This window comes from Camelina sativa, chromosome 4 (genome assembly GCF_000633955.1).
Source record: "Camelina sativa cultivar DH55 chromosome 4, Cs, whole genome shotgun sequence".
Taxonomy (NCBI): Eukaryota; Viridiplantae; Streptophyta; class Magnoliopsida; order Brassicales; family Brassicaceae; genus Camelina; species Camelina sativa.
The window spans coordinates 30,034,673-30,056,476 of NC_025688.1; the positions used below are offsets into that span (position 1 = coordinate 30,034,673).

The following is a 21,804-nucleotide window of genomic DNA, read 5'->3' on the forward strand; positions in this document are numbered from 1 at the left end:
AGCAAGTGCTTTTTAAACACTTTTTGTTGTTGTTGCCGTGATTCCCGCCCGCACTTTCGCCGCTTTGAAGAGTCCAAAAGGTGTATTTTTAACGTTTTACTTTTTATATATTGATTTAATTAAAAAATAAAAATAAAAATAAGATGATATCTCTTCCTTTCATGGATAAATTAATTTTGGACTAACTACGGATTTGGTCAAAGAATGTAAAAGACGTATTTTAAAATATTTATGTAAACAACATTGGGCTGTAAAAAAATCCAATTTCCGGCCATATGATTGGGATGAAGAGCTGAAAGTTGTTAAATCATTATTAGGAAGTCAAGTGGGTCTCTCAATCCTAATTACTCTTTTATGTAGATTTTTTTTTTTTTTTTTTTTTTTTTTTTTTTTTNTTTTTTGTTTCTTTTCAAATTTGGATCGAGGATACAACAACTCTTGAAATGATTCTGGAAAGTTAGAAGATGATGAAAGATTGATTATTAAAGACAAAAAGAGACGAGGGAGGGAGGGAGCGAGCTAGAGACTTGAGGATTGGATTTTTCTTTCTTGTTTAGAGCAACTTCTGGCTTGTATTACTGGTTGTCGAGAGAAAAAAAAGGATGCAAGAGTGCTGTTAGCATTCATCATAGGTGGTATTGGTAATATGTAAAAGTGGATTTATCTGTTGTTGCATGCAGCCCGCAAATTCGATTGATCACTGCCTTGCCTACAATATATATCCAATTATGTCTGGTGGTTCTACACCGCTTAGAAAAATTAAATAAAAGAGAGTATACAGACATACTTGTGCCGAGGAAAAGGGATAAAATGGAAAGAAGAAATGCAGAAAAGGCCAAAAGAGATGAAAAAGAAAAAAGAAAAAGAAAAAAAAAAGAGGATAGGAAGAGAGAGATACTTGGTTTAGGTTGGTTGCTGGGTAAGATGGTAAACCTCGAACTCTCTGTGTTGTAGCTCAATGGCAACAACAAAGGCGGCTCTTCTTCTCCCGTGGCTTTTGCCATCGCCGCCGAGACACTTCTCCTCCTCCTCATCCCTGTTCGTCGACTCGTGCGTGAAGAAGAGGAGGATAGCGCAAGACGTAGCAGTCTCCGTCGCCTTCAATCCTTCTGGCAACTTCGACATCTCTGCCTTCAATAATGATGACGGTGCCTATACTCTCTTGTTCTTCCTTTTGTGCTTAATTACCCCCTCCCCACGTTATACGTTTTATATAAAACATATATAAAAGGCTAGCTAGTACTATATGTGGAGTACGTATTCAATTTATTTATATTGTGAAAAAGGGAGCAGATTCTGTGGATAAAGTGGAACCTCCGATGCCTCCCACGACAGGCCGGTACGAGGTTGTGATCGACAACGACTCGATCGGGCGGCTTGACCTATCCCCGTTTCAGACAGCCACCGGCATAACCTCACCTTCCTCAGGTAACCGTAACCTCTAATTAATTATAATTATTAGTATTCATGATTGATTGATGTGTATATATATATATATATATATGCAGCTGAACCAAAAAGGTATATGGAACGAAGTATTGGATTCAGCATAAACTACAAAAGAGAAGACCCGAGGGATCCGCGTGAGCTGTCAGAGTACCCGGAGATAAGACTGTGGTTCGTGAGGCTCGACGCCATGTACCCTTGGCTTCCCGTGCTGCTGGACTGGCGTGCTGGGGAACTCGCTCGATACGCGGCAATGCTAGTCCCGCACCAGATGAGCTTGAGAATGGGCGTCGTTTTCAATCCCGAGGCGTTGGAGCTTTTCGTCATGAACAAAGTGTTTGTGGTTTATCCGTGGCTGAAACGGCACGGCGTCCCCAAGCCCAGGTTGAAGACCACCGACATGGCCAGGATGCTCGGCTTCGGCATTGGCGATCAGCTCTTCGACTTGATCGATCAGGATCAGGATCAGGGTCAGGAGGACAACAAGTTCTAAAAAAAGGCCCTTAATGACATTACGTGGGCCTTTAATATTGGGCTTATATTGATTGATTGATGAGGCCTGATCTGAAGATATAGCCTAGTTGCAGTATACTGTAGTCCGTTACCTTTTTTTTTTTTTTTTTTNCTGGTGAGATTGGATGTAGACGTGTTGAGTACTCATTGGATAATATGTATTAATAGCCGTAAAATGTGGAATAAAGAATTAAATTCAGATTCTCTCGAGAGCGAAGACGAGAGAGATTCAAAATTTGAAAAACAAAAATCACAATTTGCCTTTGTTTGTTGACATATCTTTCTCTCAATCTCACTCTCTCTCTCTCTCTCTCTCTCTCTCATAGTCGCTGAGGCAATTTAGGGGATCGAAGAAGAAAGAGGGGGTATGATTCTCTCTCTTGAGTAGCTAAAGCTTTTGATGATGTTGAGTTTTTTGAGTTTATAGCTTTTTCATTGTTTGTTGGTTGTTTGTATAGCACCAAAAAGAAGAAAAATGGAGGAGAAATCGAGGAAGTGGTGGTGGTTGGAGAGTCACAAGAGCTCCAAACATTCTCTATGGCTTCAATCAACACTCTCTGGTATTTTTCTTTTTTTTTTTTTTTACTCCGTTCCTATAGATATAGAGGAGAGCTCTCTCTCTCTCTCTTCCTGTCTCTGTTTGTCTTTGTTGTTGAATTGGTTTTGAAAAAAAAATTGGACAGAGCTGGATGCCAAGACAAAGACAATGCTGATGCTCATTGAAGGAAACGCTGACTCTTTCGCCCAGCGTGCTGAGACTTACTACAAGAAACGTCCTGAGCTTGTTACCTTTGTCCAAGACTTTTATCGAGCTCACCGCTCCTTAGCCGAGCGATTCGATCACTTGCTCCGCTCTTCTTCTTCTTCTTCTTCTTCTTCTTCTTCTTCTTCTTCGTCGGACAACGCTTCTCGCTCCTCCTCCTTTAAGTTTCACCAACAACAAGAAGAATCCCTTTCTGACACCAACTCTCACTTTGAGGATGCCGATTCTGAGATTGAAGACCCTGAACATCACGATGAGCTTGAGCACAACAAGAAAGAAGACGATGATGATGAGACTTTCAAACTGGAACAAGAAAGGTTGAAGCTCATCCAAGAGACTGATGCTCTCAGGAAACAGCTGCTCGCCAAGGACGAAGAGAAGAGAGAGGTCATCAGACAGCTTTCTCTTACCCTCCAGACGCTCCAAGACGACAACTTGAGGCTCAAGAGACGCCTTTCCCTCAAGAAACGCAGCGTTTTTGATTTCAAACCACTCGGCAACTTGTTCGGGAAGCTCTTTTACGTTATGTGCGATGATGGCACCACCAAAGGTCGTTTTTAGTTGGCTCATCATCATCTACCCCCCTCATGACTCATGAGCTTAGCTTCTTTCTGTGTTTTCATTTCACTTGTCTATTGTTTAAATCCTAGCTTCTTTTCCTGCTGTATTATGGAACGAGACCACCAGATCATCGTAAATTAATTATCCTGTTTTCATTTGTTGTTCAGTCGCAGTCAGACAGCGACATGTGAGGGATGCTTCTTAATTAGAGAGGATCAATCAATTTTGATTTGACTTTTTAAGGGCACAAAAACACACACATATATCACTGTTACAAAGTACAACAACTGCACAATCCCAAATTGCAGATTGCTTTACGAGCAAATCTCACACTCGAACAATTTAAAAGCTATACTAATATAATAATATTACATGAACGAAACAGAGAGTAAGTAAGGTAAGAAGAATACATTCTTTTTTTGTTTTGTTTGTAGAAGATGTCGAGAAGGCTTGCTTACTCGCTCGCTGTTTCCCATATGATTACTAGAAAACTGCAGAAAGACATGAGGAAGACAAGAAGCAGAGAGGAGAGTGGTGATGAGACCAAACTAACAGAGGATGAAGCAGGGAGAGGGGACCCAACTGGAGAAAATTCGAGCAGAGGATCAGGAGAGACAGCGTCCGGGTTTGGTGGACTAAGGCTTGAAGGGATTGTCGGCATCACTGAAGCTTCTGACGGGGAAGGAGACATTTCGCTCGAACCTGGAGTAGGGAACAGAGGGGAGACATCCGGAGACATGGCCGGAGGAGAAGCTGAGAAACTCGATGGAGCTTCAGGCAAAAACGAAGGTGCAGCTGATATGGTGGATAGCTGAAACTGTACGAACTCGGATGTTGAAGTGTGTATACAGAGTGCTAGAACGGTGAAGGCGATTAACAGAGAGACGCTCATGGTTACAGGTTACTATGAAATTAATGAATGTGTTATGTCTCTCTCTGCTTCTCTCTTGAGTATGTTTGCGAGAGGTAAAAAGAATCATGGAGCACTTGCTGGTGGTTGTGCTTCCTTGTCTGCCACGGCCATTAGAGATTTTAGAGCGCCAGCTTCTGCAGGTAAGATTGCATAGGGTTGGTCTTTGTTTAAATCTGAGCATGGACCCCCTGCATTTGTGTCAAATATAATTGATCAGCCTTATCTTGGTAATGTTCTTGTAGAATTTTAAACTTACTTAAGTATCTGGTAGCGGTGGCAGGGAACTCTGTGATTACTCCATCAACGCCACTCCCTGCAATGAATGCTGCAAGTTCTACCGTAGGATCAGAGAAGTAGTCGAACGCTATGGAGATGTATTCGTTTCTTAGCACAGAGACGTAAACAGAGATATTCGCTTTGTGCATTTCCTCTACCACGTTAGTTTTTCCCGTGGCAAAGCTTTGGGAGACGGTGACAAGGGAAGTTCTCTTGAGATTGACAGCATCTGCGTGCTTCTTGATTTCTTCGATGGATGGCTTGGGAGCATCTCCAATCGATCTCCTTGTCGATACTCAAGACTCTAGTGTAAGGAGATTGGTTGTCCCCGCTTGCTCCATTATGAGTTATAACTAATGCATTCCCTACTTTGGGGAGATTTCCCTTTTGGTGAGAAAAGCAAGCTGCAAGAACATAGACACATGAGGTGTTAGCTTCTTTCAGATAGTCAAATATCTGAGGTTTCATCTACATATATATATATATATATATATGATGAGGGTATATATATATATAGTAAGTCATCTCACTGATGGCTTGTGAGGCTGTTGGTGGGAAATCAGAGATGATGCCATCAACAGAGAACTGGCCATTGTCCACATGGACGATCATTATCCTGTTCCAAGTGCCTTCTCTCTTCTCAACCAGGTACTAATTTTAACGTGCTTCTCTCAGTGTTGTATAATCCACATCTAGGTTTTGCTTGACACTCGGATTTTTCTCAGGTCCTTGATGAGTACCAGAAGAGTTTTGGTGAGACATGGAGGTCTGCAAAAGAAGACCCCACTCAGACTTGGCCATATTTAGTCCAAGCTTTAAACAAATTTCAGGTTCCTCTCTTGTGCAACTCCTATATTCGCTCTTTACTTTTTGCCTGTGAATCTTGTTTAGAACTTATCCCAATCGAATGATTCTTCATGAATTAATTTTTACTAGCCTCAGTCATAGTTAGTTTTAGGAACAAGTTGATTGTGAGTGGATTTGATCTTAACTTTGTTTTGTGATTGCCCTGTAATTACAATCTTCAGGATCCAGCAGAGGCTCATAAGCTGTTGAAAATCCAGAGGGAGTTGGATGAGACCAAGATTATCCTTGTAAGTGTTGTCTCCTGTCTTTCCTTGTACGGATATACTTGTGTACTCTCTCTTCTCCAAAGTTTTCCAGTATAATTGCTGACTGACCAAATATGATATGCATAAAAATGCTGTCCTAAAATAAATATGCTATTCTGTCAATGAGTTTTGCATTCTTCTCAAAAACCTCATAACCAGAATACTGTCTTAGAGATATGATACATGCTTCTGTCCCCCCTTAAACTGAATTTTTGTTCTGAATTGCAGCATAAAACCATTGATAGTGTTCTAGAACGTGGTGAGAAGCTGGACAGCCTAGTGGAGAAGAGCTCAGATTTGAGCATGGCATCGCAGGTAAATATTCTACCGCCACATACTAGCAAACAAAAATTCCCAGTGCCATAGATTGATTTTCTATTTTCCGTCTCAGTCATTGTTTGTTAACATGGTAGAAAGGGTAGGACATGAACGAGCTTGAACTGTGTTGTAGATAAACAAGGAACTCTTGTATGTTTTGTTGGGGTCTATAAATAGAGGAGGAATGTGGATTTGATTTAGAAAACAGATTTACTAGATGTGGTGCTTGGAAATTGATGATGATGCCAAATAAACTCAAGAAAATTTCTTAAAATTTACTTTCCACATATATATAAACAACATAATGTATTATCTTTAGTTTTTTTTAGTTAGGGTTCCTCTGTTACTTCTCTAAATAAACAGCTTCTACACAGTAATAATGTGAATCTGATCTTCTTCTAAGCTCGAACTCAAAACTATGTTTCAACTGTTCAAATAAAACTTAATTAATGCTAAACATTTGATTAAAATAACCCAAAAACTATGAAGCAGTGTATGTCACCTTGAAGAGAATGAGTATGGCTATTCAAAAATTCAAACAAAGACTATCTCCCATTGTCATCACTACTTGAGGAATGCACTGGAGATCGGAGAGAAGTTGAAAGCTTTACTTAATCACACTTTTACGGTTGCGCACCGTCGTGGTACCTCCACTCTTTTCCTCAAAAACCCAAACTTCACGATTTGAGTGAGGTTCTCTCGCCTCAGACGAACATAATTATACAGGTGTCCTTTCATGCTTCACTGCGATTTCAATTCGAATTCCATGTACCTTTTTTTTTTGTTTCTTTCTGTTTTTTTGTTTGATTTAGGGTTTTACTCAATCATCTTCTCAGATTTTTGCATATGTTGTGATTGTTTTTTTAATCAGATGAGTGTGGCGAGCGATTCTCCAGTGCATTCCTCAAGTAGTGATGATCTTGCTGCTTTCCTCGATGCTGAATTGGACTCTGCCTCAGACGCTTCGTCTGACTCCTCCTTACCCAGCGAAGAAGAAGATGATACTGAAGCTTCTAATCATGAGTATATTCAACTCTCATCTGGTCTTATTACATTCTCTTTGATTGAATCTTCAAACTCTACTAGTATTTACAGTGTGTGCTATCTTTTCTCAATCATCTTTTAGGTCAAAGAGACGAAAGTTTGAGCATTTGGAAACTGTTGAGGAAGTAGAGATTGAAGGTGAAGCTCTCTCTTTCTTCAGCCTTGTTTGTCATGTCATCTGTTCTGGTATATTGAATTTTGAATCTGTTTATGCTTGCAGAAGCATCCTCAAGCAAGGGAGAATGCGAGCATCCAGGTTCGTTTGGAAACATATGCTTTGTCTGTGGGCAAAAATTGGAAGAAACTGGTGTTTCGTTTAGATATATACACAAGGTAAGCCAATCTAATTCGATTACCTTACAAATATCACAGAACAGCTTCTCTTGAATCAAGTTTTAGTTTTTTTTTTTATTAATGAGCTTTGGGAATGCTGTGTTCTTAGGAAATGAGGCTCAATCAAGATGAGATCTCCAGGTTGCGTGATTCAGATATGGGATTCTTGCAACGCCAGCGGAAGCTGTATTTAGTTCTCGATCTAGACCACACGCTGCTTAATTCTACCATATTAAGGGACCTGAAACCAGAGGAGGAATACTTGAATAGACATACTCATTCTCTTCAAGGTGACATACTCTGCTACATTGTTTTGCTTTTCTTCTAATGTAATCTTTGTTCATGGGACTTCGGTGTTGTATTTTTCCTTTTGTTGTCCCATCTAGATGGTTGTATCTGTTGTATTTCTAAGAATTTTTGGATTTTGTTTGAAAATCTCAGATGTTTCCGGAGGTAGTCTTTTCAAGATGGAATTTATGCACATGATGACCAAACTGAGGCCGTTTGTTCACTCATTTCTAAAAGAAGCCAGTGAGATGTTTGTGATGTACATATACACAATGGGAGATAGGCCATATGCGCGACAGATGGCGAAGCTGCTGGACCCCAAAGGAGAGTACTTTGGTGATCGGATCATTTCNGTCTCCTGTCTTTCCTTGTACGGATATACTTGTGTACTCTCTCTTCTCCAAAGTTTTCCAGTATAATTGCTGACTGACCAAATATGATATGCATAAAAATGCTGTCCTAAAATAAATATGCTATTCTGTCAATGAGTTTTGCATTCTTCTCAAAAACCTCATAACCAGAATACTGTCTTAGAGATATGATACATGCTTCTGTCCCCCCTTAAACTGAATTTTTGTTCTGAATTGCAGCATAAAACCATTGATAGTGTTCTAGAACGTGGTGAGAAGCTGGACAGCCTAGTGGAGAAGAGCTCAGATTTGAGCATGGCATCGCAGGTAAATATTCTACCGCCACATACTAGCAAACAAAAATTCCCAGTGCCATAGATTGATTTTCTATTTTCCGTCTCAGTCATTGTTTGTTAACATGGTAGAAAGGGTAGGACATGAACGAGCTTGAACTGTGTTGTAGATAAACAAGGAACTCTTGTATGTTTTGTTGGGGTCTATAAATAGAGGAGGAATGTGGATTTGATTTAGAAAACAGATTTACTAGATGTGGTGCTTGGAAATTGATGATGATGCCAAATAAACTCAAGAAAATTTCTTAAAATTTACTTTCCACATATATATAAACAACATAATGTATTATCTTTAGTTTTTTTTAGTTAGGGTTCCTCTGTTACTTCTCTAAATAAACAGCTTCTACACAGTAATAATGTGAATCTGATCTTCTTCTAAGCTCGAACTCAAAACTATGTTTCAACTGTTCAAATAAAACTTAATTAATGCTAAACATTTGATTAAAATAACCCAAAAACTATGAAGCAGTGTATGTCACCTTGAAGAGAATGAGTATGGCTATTCAAAAATTCAAACAAAGACTATCTCCCATTGTCATCACTACTTGAGGAATGCACTGGAGATCGGAGAGAAGTTGAAAGCTTTACTTAATCACACTTTTACGGTTGCGCACCGTCGTGGTACCTCCACTCTTTTCCTCAAAAACCCAAACTTCACGATTTGAGTGAGGTTCTCTCGCCTCAGACGAACATAATTATACAGGTGTCCTTTCATGCTTCACTGCGATTTCAATTCGAATTCCATGTACCTTTTTTTTTTGTTTCTTTCTGTTTTTTTGTTTGATTTAGGGTTTTACTCAATCATCTTCTCAGATTTTTGCATATGTTGTGATTGTTTTTTTAATCAGATGAGTGTGGCGAGCGATTCTCCAGTGCATTCCTCAAGTAGTGATGATCTTGCTGCTTTCCTCGATGCTGAATTGGACTCTGCCTCAGACGCTTCGTCTGACTCCTCCTTACCCAGCGAAGAAGAAGATGATACTGAAGCTTCTAATCATGAGTATATTCAACTCTCATCTGGTCTTATTACATTCTCTTTGATTGAATCTTCAAACTCTACTAGTATTTACAGTGTGTGCTATCTTTTCTCAATCATCTTTTAGGTCAAAGAGACGAAAGTTTGAGCATTTGGAAACTGTTGAGGAAGTAGAGATTGAAGGTGAAGCTCTCTCTTTCTTCAGCCTTGTTTGTCATGTCATCTGTTCTGGTATATTGAATTTTGAATCTGTTTATGCTTGCAGAAGCATCCTCAAGCAAGGGAGAATGCGAGCATCCAGGTTCGTTTGGAAACATATGCTTTGTCTGTGGGCAAAAATTGGAAGAAACTGGTGTTTCGTTTAGATATATACACAAGGTAAGCCAATCTAATTCGATTACCTTACAAATATCACAGAACAGCTTCTCTTGAATCAAGTTTTAGTTTTTTTTTTTATTAATGAGCTTTGGGAATGCTGTGTTCTTAGGAAATGAGGCTCAATCAAGATGAGATCTCCAGGTTGCGTGATTCAGATATGGGATTCTTGCAACGCCAGCGGAAGCTGTATTTAGTTCTCGATCTAGACCACACGCTGCTTAATTCTACCATATTAAGGGACCTGAAACCAGAGGAGGAATACTTGAATAGACATACTCATTCTCTTCAAGGTGACATACTCTGCTACATTGTTTTGCTTTTCTTCTAATGTAATCTTTGTTCATGGGACTTCGGTGTTGTATTTTTCCTTTTGTTGTCCCATCTAGATGGTTGTATCTGTTGTATTTCTAAGAATTTTTGGATTTTGTTTGAAAATCTCAGATGTTTCCGGAGGTAGTCTTTTCAAGATGGAATTTATGCACATGATGACCAAACTGAGGCCGTTTGTTCACTCATTTCTAAAAGAAGCCAGTGAGATGTTTGTGATGTACATATACACAATGGGAGATAGGCCATATGCGCGACAGATGGCGAAGCTGCTGGACCCCAAAGGAGAGTACTTTGGTGATCGGATCATTTCTCGGGATGACGGCACAGTGAGACATCAAAAGAGTCTAGATGTGGTGCTTGGACAAGAAAGTGCTGTTCTGATTCTTGACGATACAGAGAATGTAAGTATGTTGTGTATTTTGTCAAGGTTTCATTTTAACTCGTAATCATTTTATAGAGTTGTGCTGATACTTGGTTGGTTTGATGCACAGGCGTGGCCAAATCATAAGGACAATTTGATCGTAATAGAGAGGTATCACTTTTTCGCTTCGAGCTGCAGACAGTTTGATCACAAATACAAGTCTCTATCGGAGTTGAAGAGCGATGAGAGTGAACCAGATGGGGCACTTGCAACTGTCCTGAAAGTCCTAAAACAAGCACATGCTCTTTTCTTTGAGGTATGCCCAAATATATACACACTGAATCTTAAGAAAACTTGTCTTTTTGCCTAGTTTGGGGTTTTGATTATTATTCGTGTTTTTTCAGAATGTGGATGAAGACATATCTAATAAAGATGTTAGGTTGATGCTGAAACAAGTGCGTAAAGAGATACTNTTTGATTGAATCTTCAAACTCTACTAGTATTTACAGTGTGTGCTATCTTTTCTCAATCATCTTTTAGGTCAAAGAGACGAAAGTTTGAGCATTTGGAAACTGTTGAGGAAGTAGAGATTGAAGGTGAAGCTCTCTCTTTCTTCAGCCTTGTTTGTCATGTCATCTGTTCTGGTATATTGAATTTTGAATCTGTTTATGCTTGCAGAAGCATCCTCAAGCAAGGGAGAATGCGAGCATCCAGGTTCGTTTGGAAACATGTGCTTTGTCTGTGGGCAAAAATTGGAAGAAACTGGTGTTTCGTTTAGATATATACACAAGGTAAACCAATCTAATTCGATTACCTTACAAATATCACAGAACAGCTTCTCTTGAATCAAGTTTTAGTTTTTTTATTTATTAATGAGCTTTGGGAATGCTGTGTTCTTAGGAAATGAGGCTCAATCAAGATGAGATCTCCAGGTTGCGTGATTCAGATATGGGATTCTTGCAACGCCAGCGGAAGCTGTATTTAGTTCTCGATCTAGACCACACGCTGCTTAATTCTACCATATTAAGGGACCTGAAACCAGAGGAGGAATACTTGAATAGCCATACTCATTCTCTTCAAGGTGACATACTCTGCTACATTGTTTTGCTTTTCTTCTAATGTAATCTTTGTTCATGAGACTTCGGTGTTGTATTTTTCCTTTTGTTGTCCCATCTAGATGGTTGTATGTGTTGTATTTCTAAGAATTTTTGGATTTTGTTTGAAAATCTCAGATGTTTCCGGAGGTAGTCTTTTCAAGATGGAATTTATGCACATGATGACCAAACTGAGGCCGTTTGTTCACTCATTTCTAAAAGAAGCCAGTGAGATGTTTGTGATGTACATATACACAATGGGAGATAGGCCATATGCGCGACAGATGGCGAAGCTGCTGGACCCCAAAGGAGAGTACTTTGGTGATCGGATCATTTCTCGGGATGACGGCACAGTGAGACATCAAAAGAGTCTAGATGTGGTGCTTGGACAAGAAAGTGCTGTTCTGATTCTTGACGATACAGAGAATGTAAGTATGTTGTGTATTTTGTCAAGGTTTCATTTTAACTCGTAATCATTTTATAGAGTTGTGCTGATACTTGGTTGGTTTGATGCACAGGCGTGGCCAAATCATAAGGACAATTTGATCGTAATAGAGAGGTATCACTTTTTCGCTTCGAGCTGCAGACAGTTTGATCACAAATACAAGTCTCTATCGGAGTTGAAGAGCGATGAGAGTGAACCAGATGGGGCACTTGCAACTGTCCTGAAAGTCCTAAAACAAGCACATGCTCTTTTCTTTGAGGTATGCCCAAATATATACACACTGAATCTTAAGAAAACTTGTCTTTTTGCCTAGTTTGGGGTTTTGATTATTATTCGTGTTTTTTCAGAATGTGGATGAAGACATATCTAATAAAGATGTTAGGTTGATGCTGAAACAAGTGCGTAAAGAGATACTTAAAGGATTTAAAGTAGTGTTCAGTCGGGTGTTCCCAACCAAGGCAAAGCCAGAAGATCACCCTCTGTGGAAAATGGCTGAGGATCTGGGAGCAACCTGCGCAACGGAAGTGGATGCATCAGTGACACACGTGGTGGCCATGGAGATGGGAACAGAGAAGGCACGTTGGGCTGTGAGAGAGAAGAAGTTTGTGGTGCATAGAGGATGGATAGACGCAGCGAATTACCTGTGGAAGAAGCAGCCAGAAGAAAACTTCAGTTTAGAGCAGCTCAAGAAGCAACAAGGAACAGAAGAAGAGTGATATATGTAAACCAATGAGAAAGAAGTGATAAACTTTGTTGTTTAATTGATTATGAAGTAAAGTTTTTGTAACCGTAGTACATTTGTATTTGGTTCTGTTTCTGTTTTCCGTCGTGTTCGCTCGCGTAGACATGGCTGTCGATACTTTTATGCGTCGTCGAACCCTAATGAGGTTCATGAGGATGTTCTTCAGAAAGCTAGAGATGCTTGCTACAAGGTCCGTCTTCCTTTTTCTCTCTGTGATTCTGATTCTGATTCAGTGATTAGGTTATAATAAACTGTAAATGGCTGGGAGTGATCCTTTGATTGTGGCAGGCCAGAGATGCTTTTTACGCTTGTCTAGAAAAGGAATCTGGTAAAAAGCCAACTGAAATCGCTACCGTTGGTCTTCTCTATCCTAAGGAGTGTAGTAGTTCTAGAACCCAATTCGTCAACAACTGTCGCTCCTCTTGGGTTACTACTCTCTGAGTGGGAATTTTGCAGGTGAAGCATTTCGATAGGGAGTATTGTAGGAACAAGAGAGTTCAAAGGCTGTTGGATGCTGGAGATGAGAGGAAAGGTCCAATGTCACTTCCTCAGCCTTACACTTTCAAGCCTTCTCCTTCAACTTAGTTTCCTTCCTTTCCTGGTACTTTTTATTAACTCCTACTTCAATCTGTCCTTACTTGACTTCAATCTCAGATTCTTCAATTCTCTTATCTTTGCATACTTCTTTTAGTGTTTTTGTACATATGTATTTGTTCTCATCCTTCTTCTTATGATCAAGCTTTTTGTCTTGTCTTTGGCCAGGTGTTAAGGCGTCTATGTTGTGTGGAAGAAGATTTACAATGGCCAAATACTGTTTCTGAATCATGAGATTTGTTTGCATTGCCTATAGTTTTAGACGTATTTTGAGTTGTAAGCCTTGAACATGGGAATAAAGGTGGCACATTTCAATTCTTTTTTTTTTTTTTGTCAATCAGTGGCACATTTCAGTTCAAGAACCTGATTGTTTGCCTTTTGTGTCTATTGCCCAAAATGTTAGTTGATCACTCTGCAAGCACCTAGTATACAATATGCTGAGGTTTATATTTACATGTGTAGAACCTGATTGTTTGGTTGTTGAGCTATTGAAGCAGTGTGAGTTATAGACTTGATTTGTTCATCAGTGTTCCTGAAACTTAGGAAATTTAGGAGTGTTTGTGTGCTTTCCTCTGCATCTAATGGACAATGGTCTTATTCACAGTTTTCGTATCCATAAATAGCCGGGCCGATTCAAGAATTTGGGCCTATCTATAGTTAGTTATAAGAGAGTGAAAGCTTCAACTTGGATATTATACTGGTTCCACGATTGAGCAAACACTGTTACGTATACGAGTGTTCTGTCTTGTCGGTTATGTTCTTTGTGTAATTGTTTTTATATTATTCTTGCTTAACAGTGAAAATAGTAAAATGATTTGGATATGAATGTTTGACTTAAACTGAGAAGGTTGAAACACATGAGTATCCTCTATGGTTCAGGCCTTGGAGGCAGCAGATACATCATCCATAGTCGAGGAGGCTTCAGGTGCAGCAACTGCTGCTGCTACATTTGCATCCTCTGCTGCGACGGGATTGGAGATGGGGTGGAAGAGAGATCCACGAGAGTGAGTGCTTGAGGATGATATCGCGGTTGCTAGAGAGATGGGCATCAAGCAAAGCCCCTTCCCTTGAAGGTACTGCATTGCTGATCCCATGTCTTCTTCCATCAGTTTTGCTACCCTCTGTTCTGTTGACCTTAAGCTCTCATTGGATGATCCTGTCGCGTTTCCATTCCCGTTTACGCCATTGCAAGGTGCAGTGAGGGCGTTGAGCCGTCCTCCTGCCTACATTACCAAAAACCATGACGATGATGATTATGAATGATGATTTGGTAATTCCACTATAGACAGATGTAGAAAGCCATAAGGGACTAAGAAACTGACCTCGGCGGAGAGACCATTGAGGCGTGGACCAACTGCACCTGCACCTCCCAATCTGCTCATGCTTAGTACTTTGACTTGAAGCTGAAGGAACCTAACATACTCGATGATCTTATCCAACATTGATGCCTTATCCGTCTGGATCGCCTCATCAACCAATTCAGTTATCATGCTAGATCCAGGACAAGAGACATTAATCAGGTCAGAAAAATGAGTACCTTGTTGGTGTTAGGAACCAGTTCTTGAAGAGACTTCATACGCTCTGCGATGCGTTCCCTCCTTAGCTGTTCAAAACCAAACAATTAAAAACACAAGATAAGAGAAGAAAAGAAGAGATGGGAGAATCCCAGTGAATAATGAGATACCCGCTCAGCAATGCTGTGAGGATCGGTGGCTTGGCCTCTCCTGGCTCGAACCCTTGGCTTTTGACGAACAACTGGTGCGCTGGTGGTCGAGACTGTCCCTTGTGCTTGTAACCCATCTTGGCTGCCAATTGTTGGACCACCTGACTCCTACAATTGACAAAAAAACAACAACAACACAAAAGGATCAGAATCATTAATAGATTTTGGAGTTACTGATGATGTATGGATCAATGTGATATAGTTTTGGTACCTGAGGGTGATGGAACTGGTCAGGGAAAGGGGTGTCGACGGAGAGAGCGTGGAAGAGAGAGTTTGGTGGCGGAGGAGGAGGAGGAGGAAGAGATGGATCCCAGCAAGGAGGGAGAGAAGAGAGCAGTGACATGGAATCAAGAAAAAAGTCATTGTTTTGGTTTATGAACTCTCCCTTTCCTTCTCCATTCCCACTCTCCATCTCTTCTTCTTCTTCTGTCTTCTTCCTCTGTTCCCTCCCCATTTTTATTCTTTTCAAAAAAATTTGATTTCTAATTTTTTTATTTACTGGCCGTTTCATTTTTCCAAACATTCTCTGGTTTTTTTTTTCTTTTTTACTCCGTTCCTATAGATATAGATATAGATATAGAGGAGAGCTCTCTCTCTCTCTCTCTCTCTCTCTCTCTGTTTGTCTTTGTTGTTGAATTGGTTTTGAAAAAAAATTAACAGAGCTTGATGGCAAGACAAAGTCAATGCTGATGATGCTCATTGAAGGAAACGCTGACTCTTTCGCCCAGCGTGCTGAGACTTAATACAAGAAACGCCCTGAGCTTATCACCTTCGTCCAAGACTTTTATCGAGCTCACCGCTCCTTAGCCGAGCGATTCGATCACTTGCTCCGCTCTTCTTCTTCTTCTTCTTATTCTTCTTCTTCTTCCCACTACGCTTCTCGCTCCTCCTCCTTTAAGATTCACCAACAACAAGAAGAATCCCTTTCTGACACTAACTCTCACTTTGAAGAGGCCGATTCTGAGATTGAAGACCCCGTTGGGGTTGAGCACAACAAACAAGAAGACGATGATGATGAGACTTTGAAACTAGAACAGGAAAGGTTGAGTCTCATCCAAGAGACTGATGCTCGCCAAGGACGAAGAGAAGAGAGAGGTCATCAGACAGCTTTCTCTTACCCTCCAGACGCTCCAAGACGACAACTTGAGGCTCAAGAGACGCCTTTCCCTCAAGAAACGCAGCGTTTTTGATTTCAAACCACTCGGCAACTTGTTGGGGAAGCTCTTTTACGTTATGTGCAACTGCGATGATGGCACCACCAAAGGTCGTTTTTAGTTGGCTCATCATCTACCCCCTCATGACTCATGAGCTTAGCTTCTTTCTGTGTTTCATTTCACTTGTCTATTTAATCCTAGTTCTTTTCCTGCGGACCGAGACCAGATCATCGTAATTATCCTGTTTTCATTTGTTGTTCAATCGCATGAAGCCATTTTTCAGACAGCGACATGTGAGGGATGCTTCTTAATTAGAGGATCAATCAATTTTGACTTGACTTTTTAAGGCACAAAAAACACACACACACATATATCACTGTTACAAAGTACACCAACTGCACCTGCCCAAATTGCAGAGTGCTGCTTTACGAGCAAATCTCACACTCGAACAATTTAAAAGCTATACTACTAATATTACATGAAAAATCCAGAACGAAACAGAGAGTAAGTAAGGCAAGAAGAATACATTTTTCTTTTTTTGTTTTGTTTGTAGAAGATGTCGAGAAGGCTTGCTTACTCGCTCGCTGTGTCCCATATGATTACTAGAAACTGCAGAAAGACATGAGGAAGACAAGAAGCAGAGAGGAGAGTGGTGATGAGACCAAACTAACTGAGGATGAAGCAGGGAGAGGGGACCCAACTGGAGAAAATTCGAGCAGAGGATCAGGAGAGACAGCATCCGGGTTTGGTGGACTAAGGCTTGAAGGGATTGTCGGCATCACTGAAGCTTCTGACGGGGAAGGAGACATTTCGCTCGAACCTGGAGTAGGGAACAGAGGGGAGACATCTGGAGACATGGCCGGAGGAGAAGCTGAGAAACTCGTTGGAGCTTCAGGCAAAAACGAAGGTGCAGCTGATATGGTGGATAGCTGAAACTGTACGAACTCGGATGTTGAAGTGTGTATACAGAGTGATAGAACGGTGAAGGCGATTAACAGAGAGACGCTCATGGTCACAGGTTACTATGTAATTAATGAATGTGTTATGTGTCTCTCTGCTTCTCTGAGTATGTTTGTGAGAGGTAAAAAGAAAAAAGAATGACAAATTGAAGAAGATAAAGGTATACTATACAGCTATAGAGGAGGTAAAAGACAAGATTGGTGGGTTTGGTTGTGGACCTCTGTTTTAGGGCAGAGCACATGAAATATGGATTTGTCGGGTTTTGATTTGTGTCGGAGTGTTTGTTTGTATGTTTTGATATGCTGAATAAATTAAAGAAGTAATCTAAAAAGAAAAACAAAGTAGAGTCCCGTGAAGCTCTCTCCTGATTTGATATAACCCGAAGTGACTGCCAGCTTTAACTTCTTGTTATGTTTTTTCCTGATCTGCAACAATCTTAGGTTTATTGTCAGTTAATGAAGACAATGCAAGTGGTAAAAAAGGGATTCACTGGAAAATATTACAGCAGACATTGCTGCATTTCATTTCTCAACAGAATCAAACATAGTATCATTTGTTGATCTTGGTCAAGATTCTAGCAATGCATTTCTCAGTACACTCATCTGAACACAATGTGCATTCTTATGGTCAACTTTCTATAAAACTCAATCCCTAGAGGTTTGAAGAAAGAATTCACTAAATTTGGAACAGCTCAAGACCTTATGAATGAGGATGAAGCTGAGAGCTTTCCCATATGTTACGGGAAGCTGTGTGGGCTTTCAGTGGCTTCCATCTGCGGACGCCTTTTATGAACAATTTATGCCCACACCAGTCCATCAAAGCCGATTTCCAGATTAGACACAGGGCTGTCTCCGATACCTTGGTCAAGTGCTTGGGTGTCATCTCTAGGATCTACATATGGCTCGAGCAGATCTGCAGATCTTTCTGAGGGGATTCCATAATCTTTAAGGATGCACAAGGAAGCAGAATTTGAAGCTTCTCTCTCCAACACTGCGACATAGTTGTCTTCGAACTCAAAAACTAGATACTTATCTTTGCACATGTCAATGAGGTGTGCCAAATGATGGATGTTTCTTATAGGAATTCCATTGAACTTCAGGACCTGCTGGTTATTCATGTCCTCATAGCCGATGTTTACTTCGTTTGCCAACACCTACAGATATGCTTGTCGAGTGAGTGAATTATTAAATTATTGTAGCACTCACCAGACCAGAATGCACATGGAATTAAGAACTCATTATCCTCTTGAGGGCTTACCTGTGATAGGATGACGATTTGTTCTCCTCTAAACCTTGCCACAGAGTATCGTGCCTTTGTTAATAATTTCAACTACAAATTAGAAGGAACAAACTCAAGCTGAGACTGCAAGAACAGTTATAGTGGATTTATAAATTAAATTAACAGTTAAGGTTTAGCAGAGTGAGCTTACGCCTATGGTGTCCTCGCACTCCTCCCTGTTGATACATTAAAATGAAAAAAGGAGAAAACAGTTATGCATTTGGGAAACAATGAGAAAGTTTCGGTTTACTTATGCATCTTAGCAAGCTGAGGAAAACATACTCTATCAGCGGTTCTGAGAGCGGAGTAAACACCAAACCAGCAACTATAATGTATGATGGCTGACCTCCATCGATATGGTACGGTACCTATTTAAAAGCACAAAAGACAATGAAGTATTGGCAATTAGCTTACTAGGCATGAACCGCAAAATGCTTAAAATGGTAGATGCAGAGAGTTGTACCAGGTGCACTCGTGGCCTTAGAACTACTTGAACTTTCTTATGTTCTCCTGCTCTAATGATACCGAGCTCCGCGATGTCACCTGCAAATCTGATCAGTGAAATAAAAAGCAAGTATGAGAATAAGTGGAGGAAGTTAATACATCCCTGGACAAGATAAGCTATTTACTTTTGACTGATGAGATAACGGAATGCTATGCGTTCACTGGATCGGAAGGGTACAGTTCCTTCACATCCCACGTGTAGATCATCAAAACTTACAATCACATCTCCCTGATTTAACAATTAGTACTCGTCAGGTCATACCAGAAATCAAGGATGAGAAGATTCGATTGTAGACATTCGGTAGAGTAACAATTCTATGATCCATGCTCTTTACCTCTTTCAGGACTTTACTTGCATAAGATGTAGGTTCAACTCTTCGCACCAGCACCCCCTACAAAATTAAGGTTACATCACTTTTAAGTGTAGACTCAAACTGCTAAGAAGGAAGACTCAATATCCTCAACCATTATATTGGCAATGTATTTATCTGAAAAAAAGACAGGCAAACTAACAAAGCAAGCCTACCTCATTTGTAGGAACTTTGAGGCACTCCCGCAGAGCTGGATTCTCCAATTTCTGCAGCAATACTCCAAGGCAAGGGTAACCTGCAAGAGAAATATATTTTAAGTATCAACAACAGAAAGGCTCAACTAGAAGATAATGGTCTTGCAGTAGAACATATGAAATTCAAGAGAAAACAATTACCAGTGTACTTTCCGTTCCTCTCATAGTCAGTCAAAAAGTGAGAAACAACTGTTGTTGGAATCACATAACCAATATTTTCAGTTTCTTCAGATCTGTAAACCTAGAGGAAATCTCTTGTGAGGCATACGTTTGGAAAGAAAATTAAAAACAGGTATTCTATTTCTATAAATCCCAAAGCAAATACCTGAAATGCTACTCCAATACATTCCCCCTGGTCATTGAATGCAGGGCCACCACTATTCCCTACAATCTAGCAAGTATAAGAAGTGGCTATCACAATAATACTGATGAAGGTTCTCAGAAGCAAGCAATTTTAGTGAAAAACACGCTACTGAAAAGAACAAGTCATATGCAAGTTTTTACAAAAAAGTGCAAGATACTAGGGAACAAAAGGAAGATAATTCATACGGAAAGATCCACTGACCTGGATTTATTGCAGCGTCAATCTGAATTCCAAGCAAGTCGGATGATCCATGAGCATATGATGTTACCTGCATTCCCAAAACAATTTCAACGAGGAAAAGTTGTTAAAATTGTCAACACGGCAATAATGGGATAAAAGCAAAGCCAAAGATATCGGGAAACCTCTATACGTGATACAACCCCTTTTGTAACAGAGATTGTATCTCCTCCAAGAGGATATCCCACGACAGTTACTGAATCCTGCATATCAAAGCCATCATGGAAACTCTATGAACAACAGCTATGTTCAGATAAATAGTTAGAACTAAAAAACCGGGAGGCACATCCTAAGCCTTTTATTTATAAATGGAGTATGTAAAACATTCTCAGGTGGAGGCTTCATTAAGACCACATACTGACTAAATTTCCTATATCGCACACCACCAAGATGAACAGCATACCCCATTCTGTAATATTGTGTTTCTAGAGTAAAAGATGTGGTTGTTTGTTCTTTTTTTGTTTGTTCATTATCCCTCATCTAGGCCGTCAAATGTGTTGTTAAAATATATAAAGAGAAGTGAACTCGAAGACTAAGAAATACATATAAATATATATCTGAAGAAATGATGAAACCTGAAGGCGGGGTAAATGGCCAAGGCGCAGAGGTTCGGCACCTTTCCAGAAATCCTCGCTTTCTACTGAGAGCAAAGCAATGTCACAGTCCACACCTCTTACTAAAACCTGGGCAGTAGAAATAAAAGGCAAGTTATAGCAGAGGAATAAACAAAAATCTAGTTTCGGAGCATTATTGATGAACACATGGAACTGACTGAAAGCAGAAGATCTCAAACGCAAATAACGCAAATAGAGGAGGAACCTGCAGGGCAAGTAAGAGAGATGCAAAACAAACCTTAGCCACATATTTTCTGTCATCTCCCCTTCTCTTAACTTTAACCTGATCAAAAGAAAAGTTAAGTCATGAGAAGGTGATGGAATGGAATGATAAGAAAAGGGGAGAAAAAAAAAAAGAAGTTGGGGAAGGAAAGTAAACCTGGGTGTCGTGTTCAACACAATGAGCATTGGTCAAGAGCTTGCCATCTCCGATCATAAAAGCACTGCCGAATAATTGAACTATCAAACTCATGGAACACAAGATAACATGCTTAAAAAGGGACAATAAGAGAAGAAGAGATGAGGGTAAATGGAAAAGTTGCCTGCCAGTGCTAGTAAATTGTCTCTGCTTCTGCCATGGGAGGGAGTAATCAGGCGCAGTATGAGTGCAATAAACCTGGAAACACAGGGACGGGTTGAAAGAATGATGAGAACTCAAAAAGACGCAAGCAGAGTGAGAGTAACATACTTTGACAACGGCATTGAGAAAGGATGCATCGTGAATCTTGGCAGGATCATCAGTCCGTTGGTGAGAAAGAGCAGCATCTTTCTTATCCTTTTTGGGAGAACCAAAGGCCTTGAATGCCATTGTTTGATGAGCATTATTACAACTCTCATCTCGACCCGCCTGATTCTTCCTCTGGTTCTGTCAAAGAAGATAGAGAGAAAGAGAGACACACACATTCATAATCATAATAGGAATTGGAACCCACAAGACAAAAACTTAAAATTAAAAAAAAAAAAAAAAAAAAAGGCTTTACCTCAGGGTTGTTGCTTAATAAAGGAGGAGATGAATCAGACCTCGAGGATTTCCTCTTAAGATGATGATGATGCTTGGATGCTCGTGGAGACTGCGGCGCGGAAACGAAGCAGCACGGTGAAGACAAGGATGAAGATGATTGAAGTTTCACGGAGGCATTCAGGAAGGAGAAGCAGCAATTGGCTAAGGAGACGGCCATCATATAGATATAGGGAGGCCCGCCGGCCGGCGACACT

At 40.2% G+C, this 21,804-nt stretch overlaps 9 protein-coding genes and 1 pseudogene across 11 annotated transcripts in view; 6 read left to right on the plus strand and 4 right to left on the minus strand.

Moving 5' to 3' along the window:
- LOC104783380 (protein CHLORORESPIRATORY REDUCTION 6, chloroplastic) lies at positions 409–2,162 on the plus strand. The gene is made up of 3 exons (XM_010508538.2): positions 409–1,148; positions 1,294–1,428; positions 1,509–2,162. The coding sequence occupies exons 1-3, from the start codon at positions 959–961 to the stop codon at positions 1,937–1,939; spliced, it is 756 nt and encodes a 251-aa protein (XP_010506840.1). The 5' UTR covers positions 409–958; the 3' UTR covers positions 1,940–2,162.
- On the plus strand, positions 2,225–3,517 carry LOC104783379 (protein NETWORKED 3C-like). Its single transcript, XM_010508537.2, has 3 exons — positions 2,225–2,324; positions 2,418–2,519; positions 2,643–3,517. Exons 2-3 carry the CDS (start codon positions 2,435–2,437, stop codon positions 3,281–3,283), a joined length of 726 nt encoding a protein of 241 aa, XP_010506839.1. The 5' UTR covers positions 2,225–2,324; positions 2,418–2,434; the 3' UTR covers positions 3,284–3,517.
- Positions 3,708–4,307, minus strand: LOC104784465 (classical arabinogalactan protein 26-like). Its single transcript, XM_010509489.2, has one exon. The coding sequence runs from the start codon at positions 4,173–4,175 to the stop codon at positions 3,738–3,740; it is 438 nt and encodes a 145-aa protein (XP_010507791.1). The 5' UTR covers positions 4,176–4,307; the 3' UTR covers positions 3,708–3,737.
- Positions 4,174–10,797, plus strand: LOC104783378 (RNA polymerase II C-terminal domain phosphatase-like 4). The gene is made up of 14 exons (XM_019244278.1): positions 4,174–4,336; positions 4,477–4,549; positions 5,036–5,120; positions 5,198–5,302; positions 5,501–5,566; positions 5,813–5,899; positions 6,774–6,925; positions 7,029–7,084; positions 7,167–7,279; positions 7,389–7,569; positions 7,721–7,903; positions 10,249–10,355; positions 10,446–10,631; positions 10,720–10,797. Exons 1-14 carry the CDS (start codon positions 4,174–4,176, stop codon positions 10,795–10,797), a joined length of 1,635 nt encoding a protein of 544 aa, XP_019099823.1.
- LOC109124895 (RNA polymerase II C-terminal domain phosphatase-like 4) lies at positions 10,841–12,593 on the plus strand. 2 transcript variants are annotated; one of them, XM_019245139.1, is made up of 6 exons: positions 10,841–10,911; positions 10,994–11,106; positions 11,216–11,396; positions 11,548–11,837; positions 11,928–12,113; positions 12,202–12,570. In XM_019245139.1, the coding sequence occupies exons 2-6, from the start codon at positions 11,044–11,046 to the stop codon at positions 12,568–12,570; spliced, it is 1,089 nt and encodes a 362-aa protein (XP_019100684.1). In that variant the 5' UTR covers positions 10,841–10,911; positions 10,994–11,043. The 2 variants fall into 2 exon arrangements, with proteins under 2 accessions (XP_019100684.1, XP_010506838.2); XM_010508536.2 differs by lacking the exon at positions 10,841–10,911 and having other exon boundaries at positions 10,984–11,106; positions 12,202–12,593.
- Positions 12,701–13,568, plus strand: LOC104783377 (cytochrome c oxidase assembly factor 6 homolog). Its single transcript, XM_010508534.2, is given in 5 exon segments — positions 12,701–12,715; positions 12,718–12,786; positions 12,885–13,022; positions 13,053–13,197; positions 13,359–13,568. Coding segments are annotated over 4 exon segments (351 nt in total). The 3' UTR covers positions 13,182–13,197; positions 13,359–13,568.
- LOC104783376 (transcription factor bHLH82-like) lies at positions 14,048–15,335 on the minus strand. Its single transcript, XM_010508533.2, has 5 exons — positions 15,125–15,335; positions 14,875–15,021; positions 14,728–14,793; positions 14,513–14,647; positions 14,048–14,413 (listed from the first exon to the last, which is right to left on the minus strand). The coding sequence occupies exons 1-5, from the start codon at positions 15,323–15,325 to the stop codon at positions 14,066–14,068; spliced, it is 897 nt and encodes a 298-aa protein (XP_010506835.1). The 5' UTR covers positions 15,326–15,335; the 3' UTR covers positions 14,048–14,065.
- On the plus strand, positions 15,570–16,226 carry LOC104784467 (annotated as a pseudogene).
- On the minus strand, positions 16,369–17,117 carry LOC104783382 (classical arabinogalactan protein 26-like). The gene has a single exon (XM_019245140.1). It carries the CDS (start codon positions 17,075–17,077, stop codon positions 16,670–16,672), a length of 408 nt encoding a protein of 135 aa, XP_019100685.1. The 5' UTR covers positions 17,078–17,117; the 3' UTR covers positions 16,369–16,669.
- The window catches only part of LOC104783381 (protease Do-like 2, chloroplastic), a 10,822-nt gene continuing 6,190 nt past the window's right edge, over positions 17,173–21,804 (minus strand). The window contains exons 2-20 of one of the 2 annotated variants that reach the window (XR_002037856.1): positions 21,570–21,804; positions 21,278–21,454; positions 21,132–21,205; positions 20,969–21,032; positions 20,828–20,872; positions 20,551–20,658; positions 20,101–20,178; positions 19,940–20,006; positions 19,700–19,758; positions 19,516–19,615; positions 19,336–19,415; positions 19,145–19,201; positions 18,935–19,038; positions 18,769–18,856; positions 18,588–18,673; positions 18,457–18,481; positions 18,285–18,356; positions 17,726–18,180; positions 17,173–17,452 (exon numbers count right to left, since the gene is read on the minus strand). Coding sequence is in view for 1 of the 2 variants with exons in the window: in XM_010508539.2 (XP_010506841.1) it covers positions 17,824–18,180; positions 18,285–18,356; positions 18,457–18,481; positions 18,588–18,673; positions 18,769–18,856; positions 18,935–19,038; positions 19,145–19,201; positions 19,336–19,415; positions 19,516–19,615; positions 19,700–19,758; positions 19,940–20,006; positions 20,101–20,178; positions 20,551–20,658; positions 20,828–20,872; positions 20,969–21,032; positions 21,132–21,205; positions 21,278–21,454; positions 21,570–21,770 (1,842 nt within the window). In the remaining variant the exon portion in view is untranslated. Of the gene's footprint in view, positions 17,453–17,512; positions 18,181–18,284; positions 18,357–18,456; positions 18,482–18,587; positions 18,674–18,768; positions 18,857–18,934; positions 19,039–19,144; positions 19,202–19,335; positions 19,416–19,515; positions 19,616–19,699; positions 19,759–19,939; positions 20,007–20,100; positions 20,179–20,550; positions 20,659–20,827; positions 20,873–20,968; positions 21,033–21,131; positions 21,206–21,277; positions 21,455–21,569 lie in introns of those variants that run through there. The other variant, XM_010508539.2, reaches the window with a different exon arrangement.